We start from the raw sequence: 15,127 nt of genomic DNA on the forward strand, positions 1-15,127 counted from the left end.
AATGTGAACAAAATTAAAACCTTATTACCTTTTTTTATACAGTTATAACAACTATGTTGGTGTAAAAAGGTAAATAAAAAAAAAACAACTTAAGGACCTAATATAGACAAAGTTAAAATCTTATTACCATCCTAAATCATTAACCTTAACTATATTCATCACTTTACTAAAAGTGAATGCACTTCAAAGTTAACCCTAGGGGTAAGATTATATAATTTTGTAAACTTTAATTACCCTACTTAATCCTAAATTTTGAGGATAATAAATGACTATATATTTATGAAGATTAGACCGGAGGGTGTGGGAGGGATTCTTCTCTCATTTTTTGTGGGCCATACCCTTCTTTCCCTCACTTTCATTTCCTTCACCAAAAAGCCAATGAATGGGTGGGAAACCCTTTCCTCACTTTTTTTTTAATATATTTCATACATATATTATATTCATTTTGTAAGGAATTAAAAACCATGAATTTTGATATATTTTTTATATTTTTGTAATAGGTATATAATTTTATAAATATTAAAAAAGATAAAAAGTAAAAAAAATAAAAAAATAACCGGCCAATGAGAAGAGGAGAGAGAGTGCGGCACCCCCTCCCCTACCTCTTTTCCCCCACTGCTTTCCCTCACCCACAGAGTGGTGTTCAATAGGGGAGGGAAGCTTCCCTCACCCCACTCCGTCCGGTCTTATAAAAAAAAAAATGGACCATATCTCTTTTTGCTTTATCTAAATAATCATCATGTATGTATTTATATTGTTTTAATTTTGTTTCATACTAAATTATATATAAAAGAAATTCTTCTCACTAAAAAGTACATATTGGATCCGGATTTTCAAACTAAACATTATGAAGTCCAAAAAGATGTATCATGAAATTTCAGAAAAACGCTTTAAATCGGAAGAAGAAATTTTAAATTAAGAAAAGGTTTATTTCTATTAGAATTTAATTTACAAAAATAGACTTACAAAAGAACCAAGTATATTACATGATATGAACATAAAAATGTGCATCTTAATTGAAAAACGGATGGCAGAAAAACATTACGGATTTAAGGAGTAGATAAATTTTTTATAAATGTTTAATGGAAATGAAAGAAAATACATATTACGTACCATACGATAGTCCAAACTGCCATATTTTGAATTTTGTGTTTATTCTGAAAAAATGTATAAAATATATGGTCATTTACATTAAGTGTCCATAATTATGAGGTTATTATTATAAATATCCCTAAAAGTTAGATATTTATAACCACCTACCACAAGAAACACTAACCACATCCCACAATATAGAAATATGAGAAACGTATTGATGACACCCACCAATTCCTACATTGAAAAGCAATCGAATAACCAAAAAATACCGTTTTCTAACGTGGTTATCACAAGAACAAGGAATTGTTTTTGGGGTAGAGAATGGAATACGGTAGACATATATATGGCAATATTGTACACTTTTCTACATTTACTTGCCCTTTGTGCACCATTTGCATTCACTTGGGATGCTTTTTGGATTGCAATTATTGGCAATTTGCTGACAGGAATGCTAGGCATAACTCTCAGTTATCATCGACTTTTGTCCCACCGTAGTCTCAAACTCCCCAAATTGCTCGAATATACGTTTGTTTATTTTGGGCTCCTTGCTGCTCAGGTTCGTATTTGGCTTCACCATTACACTTAATCTAGTTTTGCTCAAGTTTATTAATAGTATATTCTGTTGGATGTAATGTGTTGATGAATAAATGAGTAAATGAAATACAAGTGTAGAGTTAGTTTATATTTACGATCATTTTGGACGGTCATGAATGTGACTTAAATTAATATGTAATTTTATATGCTTATATTTTAACTGTACATAAATAATGTCTAGTTTTAGTTCTACTTATATTATATAAGAATAACTAACTAATTGTTTATTTAATATAAACATAGTCTAGTAAGTTTTAGGAAATAAAATCAAATTATATATATATATATATATATATATATATATATATATATATATATATATATATATATATATATATATATATATATATATATATATATATATATATATATATATATATATATATATATATAAAAGTCGGATGGATGATGACTTTAATTCATGTGAAAATGGTGAGGACAAATCTAAGCCACTTATTGCAGAAATTTAATGGTTGAGATTTAACGGGCTAAAAGTAAATAAGTTCAAAAAAGCAATAGTGCAATTATGTAATTCTCAGAGAAAAAAATAAAAATAAAAAAAAGGAAAAAATGGACCATTATTGTAGTGTTTGAAGGTAAGAATGTAAATTGCAAAGAGTGCTCATCTCGTATAATATGAGGAAACGCATCTGGACGCGCCAACACCCCGACTCATTAGGACATGTGTCGATTATGAGGAAGTCGGTTTTTTATTTTTATTTATTTATTTGTTTTGGCGTAACTTTGTTTTGTTTGAAACAAAATCTGAAAAAATCAATGTTTTTAAAATTTAATTCTCTACAAAATGAAAAAAGTTATAAAAAATTGAAAAAAAAATTATTTATCTTTTTATACAAAAACCTAAAAAAAAAACCCAAAAATTATAAAAATTTAAAGGATACTTCTACTCAATATACTAGTAATTTACAAAAGAATTTTTTTAAAAACAAGTTTTTGAAGTATTTATTTTTAATTTTAAGAAATATTGGTTTTATTAAAAAAATATTAAACATAATATGATCTAAAATATGATGATTCTAAATATTTATAATTCAAAACAAAATTTTGATTCAAACTTGTTTGTAATCTGTTATTTGTTATGATTTAAAAATATTTAGACATAAATACTTTATAATCCTTAATTATATCTTTTATGAATCAAAATTAAATGATTCAAAATATATAATGATCAATAATTTTTTTAACAAAAACTGTCTTTAACTGAATATATTATTGAACCAAAATCATATCATTAAAATTACTATGATTCAAAATAATTTGATTCAAAATTTCATAATCTAAAAAAAATATGATTAAAAAATATGAAAGGAAAATATTATGATCATTAATAATATTCTTATTTAAAATTTCATAATTGTTCAAAATTAAAAACTCAAAACGATCTTTATTTTAAAAAATCAAACAAAAAAAAAACACTAGTATCTACAAGTATGTAGTAAATATATTAAAAATAGAAATAGAAAAAAATAAAAAATAGTAATATAAAAAACCGATAAAAAAATTAAAAACATTAAACCGATCATATATCTGTTTAAAAAGTGATTTTTAATGAAAAATAAAAAAAAATAAAAAATTTAAATAAAATATAAACCAAAATAAACAGAAATAAATAATAAAACTCCTTAAATATGTGAGGCTATTAGGGTTATCTAACAAGAAAACCCTAATTTGACTGCTTAGGCCCTAAGCAGCCCATGGACTCCCTCCTTAGATGCCTTTGACGATTTCTAATGGGTTTCCCCATAGAATTCGTCTACCCCATCCTCTATGGAGTCCATTAGCCCAATATTCAACTATCACACAATTGACAATTCTAGTCCCCTTTATTTAATTAAAGTCTTTTAGCCATAAAATTAATTCTTGATTAATTATTGACTAATATTAATTAAACAATATGATTTATCCTTTAATATATTATTCTCATAATATATTAATAAATCATAATTAATCCTCTCTCTCTCTCTCCATAATTCATCCTATCAAGTTGCTTTGGTGAAGGTAACCCAAAAGGACCATGCACCATCGGGTCAAGTACATACCAAAATAGTTATGGACTTAGACACTAATCCAACAATATGATTGCTTGTACCATTGTCTAAATACCATATGTTTTTATTACCATCTCTTGACTTGTAAGGACTTTGGATTAAACCTGTTTCATTTAAAAGAACCGTTTTCTATAGGGTTCTGGTCATGAACAAGTGTGGGTCATGATCATCTAACTTGGCAATATCAACTTCTGTTTGCTTATTTTTTTCCGTTCAGGGCATTGAGACGCAAAGTGTCTAAATTTGTCACATCTATAACATTGAAATTTGGATCGATCCTTGGGTTTACCCTTTGATTTTTGGATGTTTCCCCGTTGCTTGAAGAATCTTCTTTTTTTGTTGCTGGTACGAGGTCTTGTGACATCCTCTACGTCCTTGTCCACCACCACAACCTCCTCTTCCCCCTCACTTCAAATTTGCACTGCGATTGGATGGTTCAACCTTGTTAAACATGAGTTTTCTTTGTTCTCTTATTGATTTCGTTTACCTAATTCTTTCTTCTTATGCCTTTAAAGGTCCCACTACGTCCTCAAATCCAACATTCTTGATATCAAGGACCTGTTCGATGGATGCTACAATATGTATGAATCTCCTTGGTAGAATTTTGAGAAACTTCTTCACAAGTTTTGTTTCACTTATTGTTTCTCCAAGATATGCTGATTTCGATGATATACTTGACAATTGGCTTGCTAAGTCATCCACGGTACTGGTTTCTTTCATCTTCATATTATCAAAACCGTTCATTAGAGTCTGGAGTCATGCTTTTTTCACCTTATCTACCCCAATGTGTTGTGTTTTAATCGCTTCCCATATTTAATTCGTTGTCTCCATCTCACCAACTTGCAATATGGGATCTTCAGGAATTGCTTGAAACAATATTGCTATTGTGATATTATACTTCATAGGCCCTATCACATCTGGATCATTGACATCCCCGACTTGGTGTACATTTAGGATCACTCTCATGCATATCGCCCATGTGTAGTTCGTTGAGTTGAGCATGGGAACCTAGAACGATATAAATGAACCCTCCGTGGTTGTCACCCTGCCTTTTCCTTTATTATTGCCTCCACCCGAGCTGCTGTCTTCTCCAGCCATCTATCATTGCCGTTCTGATACCAATTGTTGAACACAATTGATGAAAACAATAGAGATGAAAGAATTTCTTCTGATTATAACTCAATAAAAATAACTCAAAAACTTGGGTTACAAACAATACAAAGGAGATCTCTTAGTCAACATACACATAGACGATACATAGCCCTTATTTATAGATCATAATCCTTGCTCACCAACAAAAACTTGACCCTTACTCTAATTCTTAGTTTCCATCTTGAAACATGATTCCTTATTGTCCCTTATACATCGACTTGTGCACTAGGGTAAATTCAGAAATTATTCAATAATTAGAAGATAATTGAAGTTGTTTGCATCATTTTCTGGTCGCCACTGAACTACCACTGAGCCAGGAGCACCTCCGGCCAGCATCCACCAACATTGCTGCCTTTTGCATCGTGATTCCTCGATTTTGTCTCACTGCCGGATTTCCCAATGATACACACACACATTTGATGTTCTTTCTCGTTCTTTGATCGCACCATAATGCACATACACACAAGCACATATGTTTTGCTATTAATCGGAAGAAGTAACATCCAGAAGGAGGAAAAGAAGTGGCATATGAGACAACGAGGAAGGTTATCGATGACAAAGTGAAGGATTGACATGTTTTTGGATTTTGGATTTCTAGAACGTAGTCAAGAGAGAAGAGAAAAGGGATACATGATTTAATAAGATTACTTTACCAGGTCCAAGATTTAGGGATTTTAATATAATTAATTATTTATTAGTATGTTATTTATTAAATTACCCCTAAGTAATTAATTAAAATTTAAGAAAATTTATATATAAGGATTGAATGGGAACTAATAACACTAAAACACAATATGTGTAGGTTACGTATGATTATATTATATTATATTATATTATATTATATTATATTATATATATATATATATATATATATATATATATATATATATATATATATATATATATATATATATTTATTGTGGATCACTAACTTTTATGATCATTGGAATCAGTTTTTCAATCATTGTTTTATAGTTTATCTTATATAAAAAAAATTTAAATTCATCATTTTTTAAACACTTTCCATATTTTTATTCGAATTTTTTTTGTAACATATGCATCATAGGCATATCATTCAAAAAAATGTTTTTAGAGCTTATCTTCTATCAAACAAAAAACAAAAAATATTTAAATTCATCATTTTTTAACCTCGATCTATACTGATATTTTATTTTTTTTCATATAACGTAAAATGTATACTATATGCACATTAATACAAATACATTTCTTTTATTTTTTCATCAAACCACAATCTATAAGAGTGTTCTAAGTTATTAAGATGGTTTTCATCTGTAGATTAATATGCACATATACAAATGTGCGTATATGCATATTTTCATTTGTATATATGTGCATATGATGCACATTTTACATATTTTTTTTTCGAATATCATTATGGAAATAGGCTAAAAAATGATGAATTTATATAATTTTATTTATTTTGATAGATTTAAGATAAACTCTAAATCAATGATTGAGAAATCATATGCATTTGAGTTTGTGTATATATGCCTATTTCTTAAAACATTTTCTAGATATTTAGAATAAAAAGTCTTAATTGCCTAAGATGTTATAGAAGGTGATTCGTTGAAAAAAGAATAAAAAAAATACGTTTTTTCAATTGATATGTGCATACGATCCATATTTTTCGTTAATTTTTTTTTTCAAAAATCAATATAGAAAGATGTTGAATAATGATGAATTTACATATTTTTAATTATTTTTTATGATAGAAGATAAACACTAAAACAATGATTGAAAAATGATCATAATTATCCTAAAATAATTGCATGTTAACATAATTACAAACACATTTTGTATTAATATATGGAAAAAATGAAAGAAAGTCAAATTTCTTCTGTAGATAGTTAACTCTATTCTATTAGACAAACTAAATGACGTTATTCATTCCAATTAAATAAATCATGTTATTTTCTTTCCGAATCTGTTATGCTAAAAATAATACATATTTTTACATGTAAAAAATAATAGACACTTTTTTCGTGCAGGGAGATCCAATATATTGGGTAAGCGTCCATAGATTTCATCATAAATACGTCGATTCAGATAATGATACACATTCACCCATCAACGGATTCTGGTTTAGTCATATGGGTTGGATCTTGGATAGTGGATACTTACTAGAAAAGGTATCATGGTTTGATGTTTTTATTAAAATTTGAAGATATTATTGCTAAATTTTTTAATTGAATCTTATGTGCTAAAACTACAAAACATCCTAAAAATATATTATATTGCTTGTTTTAATGCAGCATCCAACATATAAAAACGTGGAAGATTTAACAAATCAGATGTTCTATATGTTTTTACAAAAAACATACATATGGCATGTACTTGGATGCGGTGCTCTCTTGTATACATGGGGTGGATTTTCGTATCTAGTTTGGGGCATGGTACAATATCTCTATTTGAGCTCATTGCTTAGATTTATTTTACATAATGATTTAGGGTTAATGTCATAAAAACCCTCAAGTTTTCAGAGTTTTGTCGGTTTTGCCCAAAGTTGAAATTTATGTCTGTTTTTATCCAAACATTTTTGAAAAAATGTTTGGTTTTACTCTTTTACCAGTGATAACAGGGTTTCTAGGTTACCATTATATTAAATTCGCAAAAAAATCCTTAAGTTTACCATTTTTTGCGTTTTTACCCTTAAGTTTATAAATTTTTTACACTTTTACCCTAAGTATATTTTTTTATAATATACGTATTCATGTAGAAAAATCGTATTTATACACGAAAAAATATTTAATTAAATATTTTATTTATATATATATTTTTAATTATATATATATATATATATATATATATATATATATATATATATTTGTTTGTTTGTTTGTGTGTGTGTGTGTTTTTGCATGGTTATACCATTTAAAAAGATAAATAATATTTTTAGAATTATAAATATGTGTTTTATAGATATTGTTTTTAGAAGTATAAATACATATTTTTACATTTTTATATATTAATATGTATCTATACTTCTAAAAATATATTTATACTTTTAAAAAAAACATATATCAAAATACATATTTACACTTCTAAAAATATATGTATATACTTATATAAACATGGTTATGAATGAGCAAGTTTTTTTTATTGATATGTATATTTTTAAATACATAAAAATACGTATTTGTAGTTCTAAAAACATATTAATTTGTTCTTTTTACATTAAATGGTTTATCCAAGAAAAAAAACTCATACACACACATACATACATACATACGTACATGCATACATACATACATATATATATATATATATATATATATATATATATATGTGTGTGTGTGTGTGTGTGTGTGTGTAAAGAATTAACATTAAAAAAATGTAAATACAATATTTAATTAAAAAAATTTTCGTTTATAAGTATGATTTTTCCGCATGAATACATATAATATGAAAAAAATTCATTGGGTAAAAACGTAAAAAAAAATTATAAACTTAAGGGTAAAAATGTAAAAAAAAAAACTGTTAACTTAAGGGTTTTTTTTGCGAAGTTAATATAATGGTAACTTGTTATCACCGGTAAAAGGATAAAATCGAACATTTTTTGGAAAATGTTAGGGTAAAAACAGACATAAAATCCAACTTTGGGCAAAACCGACAAAACCCTGAAAACTTGAGGGTTTTTATGACATTAGCCCAATGATTTATCATAGGAACCGGACCCTATATATATATATATATATATATATATATATATATATATATATATATATATATATATATATATATATAGTGAATATGAGACTGTTATATATACTTAACCTTAGGTGTGGAACTTTTCATAAGTAGGTCATTTTGCTCCCTTTTAGCTTAAATTTTCTTTTATTCTATAAACTCATATAAATTGGATTTCATCTTCTCGTGGTATATTTTATTTGACAACATCAATTCATTATTATTCTTTGCATTTAAAGTCGTAATCATCGGATTTCATACAACGTTCAGTTTTTTTTTATTTGACATCACTACATCACATTATAATTGTCCATGTATTCATACAAAAGCAAAATCCAATTACAATAAATATAGCAATTAAATCATCAAAAGATGCCAACATTATTCATACACAAATGAAATCGCATCTGGTAAATGCAATTGGTTAGTACGTATTAAATTCAATATGTAATCCATGTTTTTTTTGAAGTAGCATAAAAAAAGTGTCCTCTTACTATCATTATTTTTGTAATTGAATTGAGGAAACAACACACTTAGTTTGTAATTTATATGTGAAAGAAGACGACGATGATTGCAACAATGAATTTCCAGAATTATTTGTAAGAAATTTTGAAGGACGGAGAAATCAATATAATCAAAGATGATAATAAGGAAAATAGATCAACGATTTTGAAGTGGTAGATGGAGAAAATCTTTTGATACTAAAAATAAGAAAATCAAAATACTAATTTGTTACGATTAACATCAAAACTACGTAGTTTTATTGGTTCCACACCTAAGCTTAGATATATAACAACCTTATATTCACTTTTCCCTATATATATATATATATATATATATATATATATATATATATATATATATATATATATATATATATATATATATATATATATATATATATATATATATATATATATATATATATAGAGAGAGAGAGAGAGAGAGAGAGAGAGAGAGAGAGAAATTAAATATCATGTTATTTTTTGGTCTTATATCATACTCAATTAAATTGTGACATTTGTAATATTTAACGCTAATTCAATGAAATTTAATATAATCTAGTATATTAATGTGACACATATCATTATTTAAATGGATAGACCATTTGTAGGAATAGAAAAATAAAAACATATTTCATTTCTATTTTTATAAACATATTTAACCATTTAATAACCATAGTTAATTTTAGTCATTCGATACTTTGAATACATATAAATCATTTGTGCCGTATAAATTTAGTATACATGGAAGCTATAATAATATATTTTTGTTAAAGTTTGTTACCTTTAATTTGTATAAGGTTTAAAGAATTATAAATTTACAAAAAGAATACAATATATGATATAAAGTGAAATTTATAAAATAATAGATCAATTTGAAGAATAATGTAAACAAAAAGTAAAATCTACGAAGTTTCTAAATTTAAATGTATTATATATGAATTCTAATAGACAAATTGACATGTATTTAATCTATGACTAGTTGTGAGACGCATGTATTATATAAATTAATTAAAAAAATAGTTAAATATAAACGTCTAAATTTTTAAAAACTTTGAAATTATAAGAAAATAAGAAAAATATCAAATTATTATAACGGAAATTTTTTTTATATTTTAAATTAAACAAATAATTTAAATAATAAACAAAAAAAAACTAATTAGCTTTAATTTTGAAAATTTTAAAATTAAAAGGTAAGTTCATTAATGTAATTGATATCTATTTATTATTACATTTATTGCAATTACTGCATTAAAATATTATGTAGAATTTAATAAAAGAAAAAAAACTCATAAAATGACACGTGAAAAAAAAATTGAATTCAAAGTAACCACAAAATAACATTTAACAAATTGAATGATAATGTGACAAATGCCAAAAAAAAAAAAAAAAAACTTCATTTATTAGAGTAGATTTGTTTTTTCAATCGAATAATAGTGATAACAATTATTTGTTATGATTCAAATTTAAATCTTACATGTTCTAATAACCACAAATATTACTTTCATTAAATGTGAATGCATTAATTATAAGAAATATTATCATAATTAAAATTTAAATGTATTAATAATCTCCTTAATAAATACTAGATGTAAAACTCATGTGTTACACGAGTTGATTAAAGAAAATAAAATATTAAAATGTCAATAATAAATATTTTTTAAAATAATATTTTGAAATAAGGAATGAAGAAATATATTAATTGCAATTTATTATAATATTTATTATATTTGATACTTTACATATATAAATAGTGTTGTTAAACTCGTTGAGTTGTCTGATAACTTGTCCAGTACTCGCTACTCGACCCCTTACCGAGGCGAGTTGCAGAGTCCCGATTACTCCCCGATCAGCCCCTGATTGAACTGAGTAGTGTTGTAAAACCTGGTCAACTCGGTGATTAATATGTATAATATACTTAATGATTTATCATTTAACACAAACACATGTAACTATTACTACATATATGTCTTAAACTTTCAGCAATTATTCACGAAGTGAGACAATTATGCGTTTTTCTATTTTTACGTATTCACATGTATCTAGTTTTGTTATATATTTCAATCAACTTTTGATTTTAACTTATGATTTTGGTATATATAATTTTCCAAAAAATATTTTCTACATGAATTACCGAATCCGAGTACTCCCCGAGTACTCTCGAGTACTCCCTACTTGGTAGTTGGCCGAACAGATACCGAGTAACGAGTTTTACAACCTTGTATATAAGTATAAGATTATGTGACTTTTTAATTTTAAAATTTGAAAAAAACAATAAATTGACATGTGGATATTATTTATTTAAAAAATATCACAAAATGACAAGTGTCAAACTCATTATAGATTGACATGCAGCAAAAAAAAACCTTCATTTATTAGAGAGGATATTTATATTTAATTATAATAATACTTTTCATAATTAATACTTCTTATATATGTCCTTAGGACACATATTAGAAATTGATAGTGATAATTCCACGAATACTTTTGATGCATCCACTTATTTTTAAAGCAAGTTTACAATTATGCCATTCATTCATTTGTATTTAGAGTGTAATTAAATTATTAAAAGGCAACATTGTTTTTTAGTAAATCTTCCGAACCAAAAACAACGTACACACGGATGCAATTCTTCTCCACCCTGCAATCTTAGCCAACAAACGATAAGTGATGTTTAATTCTTTTTGCCGGTAATCTTCACCCTGCAACTCCTTTTCCTTCCTCGTCTGTTCATGTTTCTGGTCGTCCCGTTCAACCACAATCTCCAATAGAGTCCTGTCTTTTTTCCTTCCTTTTGTTCCTCTAAGCGTGTCAGCGAAATGAATTATTGTTACGAATCTATGGTTTCAAACGAGTACTCAGTAAGCTTAGTTGAATCAATGAGAACATTAGATTTAACAAAGTATTAGATGAGGGACTAAAGACCTAAATACCCAGAACAAAGATGTTGAATAGAGCCAACAACGGATTATGAACGCCACTGGTGTATGGTGTAGGGTGTTATATCCTTTTTATCTATTTTTTTTTATAATATCGGTGTGGTGTATATACACAGTTCCATCTCCTCAAGATACCCTCCCATCTTCTCTCGATAAAAGACACAAGCATCATTAGAACTTCTAGAAAAACACCCATCTATGATCAATTCCATTATGGGACTAAGCTCGCTCCAACCCCCCCCCCCCCCACCCCCACCCACCCCACCACACCTCCATCGTTTTCAAGAAAACCTCCTGCACCAGCCGATAGAAAGCACTAGATTGGAAGCCTTACTTGTCACCGATGATGAAATTAATGTCAAAGAGTTCCTGAACTAATCAAATATTGAACTCTTCTACATCGAATCTTGAAACCTTAAAACTCCATCGACCACCAAATCTGATTTTGAAGGATGGTTTTGATTTTGGTACTTGAAGGTTGTTTTCTTGAAGACGACAATTTTAATAGTGGTTTGTTAAATGCTTTTACAACTGATTTTATTTTCAAGTGACTGAAGAGGGAACGGTTTCCAACGACGGTATGGGTTAAATGTCTCCAGGGTGGGTGTCGAGGAAACTTGGAAGATAAAGAGGTTACTCTTTTCATTATTACAAAGACTACTCTAAGGGGGGGTAATTGTCCATTAACTTTAGAAATATGTGGATGAATAAAAAAGTAATGTGGAATTATCATCTCCCATTAGAAAATCTCATAAAATTAAAATAATTAGAGTCATTGTGGTGTGGTTCACTTGTTTGAGATTTTAAACTATAAAAATAATCGGTAAGTTAGGATGTTCGGTATTGGCATGTTACACTCCGTTGGAACATCAACCCACACCTACACGCCAAAAAGGCTAGGGTATTCACTTGGTCATGCAAAAGAAAACTTGTGTGACAACATGTGGCTTCAACAACACAACTTTACGTTCAGAAACACCCACATCATCACCTTTTTGCACGTCGTGATGTGCAACTACCTCAGCATGACACCCACAGTGTGGTGAGTATGTTGTACATATTTATCCAAACAAAAATGTTGTAGTGAGCTATTTAAATTATTAATTTTTTTTTTATCATTTTAAAATTTATATCTCTAGAATTTAATTCTTCAAGTTTTGATTTGTTATTTTATTTTTCTATCGTAATATCTTCTTTTCATTCGATGAATCTATACAAGTTTTGTAAAACTTTTAAAAACATCCAAAGTTGTCCCTATCTTTGATTTTTTATTTTAATATTCATTCCTAACCGGTCTAAGATCACTTTTGCACCTATAATTTGTTTTAATATTTTCTTATTTTCTTTTATATTATTATTAAGACAAAATTATGTAAATGATACAAATGTTTATAAAAAGTCACTACTTCAGTTTTTATTTTAATTACGACAATGGTTTAGATGGTTATAATCTTTTATTATTTTCACGACAGTGGTTCCGAAGATTATAATATCGTCTTGCATGAGTGACTTCCTTTATTCTTTATTATTTTTACGACAATTGTTCCGATGGTTATAGTTTTTTACATGGGTGATTTCTTCCATGCTACATATAAAATAAATTTGTAATTTTTTAACTAAGGGCAACTAAAAAATATAAAAAAATAATAAAACCCAAGACCTCTTTCTTTCCATCCTTAGTCACGTTGACATTCCATCCAAACTCTCGTTGGCCAAGAACTGCCACCGCCCACCACCTTCGGGACATTCCACGATCCCCGCTTACTTTTCTTTCTCCTTTATTTTTTCCCCTGCCTTTGCCACATCAAAAAGGAGACTTCATTGCAGAGGTGGAGCTGAGAAGTGCGCAAAAGTTTAGATGATTAAGGGTTGTTGGCTACAAAATATACACATACACATACAAAAGATGGCAATCCTCTGTTCTTCTTTTTCTTTCTTTAATCAGACCAACAAATCGGATTTGAAGAAAAAGGGGTGGTCCGGAGGATGAAAAGGAGAATAGCACACTAATACACTATTTTCTTCCCTGTATTAATCGACTAAGGAAAACAAAGCACGTACAAAACCAATGATATAGCAACATGCAAACAAAGGCTTTCAATGTTCTTCAATTTCACCAAAAAATCGTTTTTAATCTATATTTATGGTGTATGCAGGGTGTTAGAACGGTATGGTTTAGCCATATCACGTTTTTTGTGAACTCTGTTTGTCACATATGGGGAAACCAGGCTTGGAATACCGGTGATCTCTCCAAAAACAACTGGTACGTTATAAATATATGAATAATGAATACTAGCAAGAATCTATCATAAATGTTTGTTCAAAAATTGTGAAGGTGGGTAGGAGTGCTTGCCTTTGGGGAAGGATGGCATAACAATCATCATGCATTTGAGTATTCAGCTCGACATGGATTGGAGTGGTGGCAAATTGATTTTACTTGGTACATTATACAGTTTCTTGAAACCGTAGGGTTGGCAACCAACATTAAAGTGCCGACTGATGCCCAAAAGCGTAAAAAATCATTTGCCATTTCTGATAATACCTATAAATGATTGATCATTATGTGCGTAACATAAAGGATACATTTAAATAAAATAAACGTCGATATATGACTAAGCCTATGTGGATTAATGTATAATTTATGGATTTGTTTATTGCAAGTCTTTGGTCAATATAAAATTCCCTAATTTATGTTTCTTTCATTTTGGTTGCAAATAAATCTATATGTTGAATGCCGATATATTCTATAATTTTGAGTTTTTGACTTATTTCATCAGTATTGTTTCTTTTGTTAAATAAATACATTTAAAAATTGATTAAAGTTGACGTTTCAAAATAATAAAAAAAAACTAACAAAGAATTTGAACAATATATGTTACAGAAATTAATCTAAAGCATATGAACATGAAAAACAAACAAAAGGAGGTATTACCCAAAACTCTAAATTTGAAAATGAAAAACACAACCCATATAAAAAATTCAAACAAACAATTCGTTTAAAAACTGTATCCAATTTTGTAATTCAAACAACGCATATAACATGAATCAATGGCATAATATAGTTCTC

At 27.8% G+C, this 15,127-nt stretch overlaps 1 protein-coding gene across 1 annotated transcript; it reads left to right on the top strand.

Annotated features, from left to right (window-relative positions):
- Positions 1-1,260: 1,260 nt before the first annotated feature.
- LOC111897845 (delta-9 acyl-lipid desaturase 1) lies at positions 1,261-14,762 on the top strand. Its single transcript, XM_023893784.2, has 5 exons — positions 1,261-1,651; positions 6,920-7,060; positions 7,184-7,324; positions 14,217-14,323; positions 14,396-14,762. Exons 1-5 carry the CDS (start codon positions 1,298-1,300, stop codon positions 14,610-14,612), a joined length of 960 nt encoding a protein of 319 aa, XP_023749552.1. The 5' UTR covers positions 1,261-1,297; the 3' UTR covers positions 14,613-14,762.
- The last annotated feature ends 365 nt before the right edge of the window (positions 14,763-15,127 follow it).

Source organism: Lactuca sativa, chromosome 5, assembly GCF_002870075.4.
Source record: "Lactuca sativa cultivar Salinas chromosome 5, Lsat_Salinas_v11, whole genome shotgun sequence".
NCBI classification, from domain to species: Eukaryota; Viridiplantae; Streptophyta; class Magnoliopsida; order Asterales; family Asteraceae; genus Lactuca; species Lactuca sativa.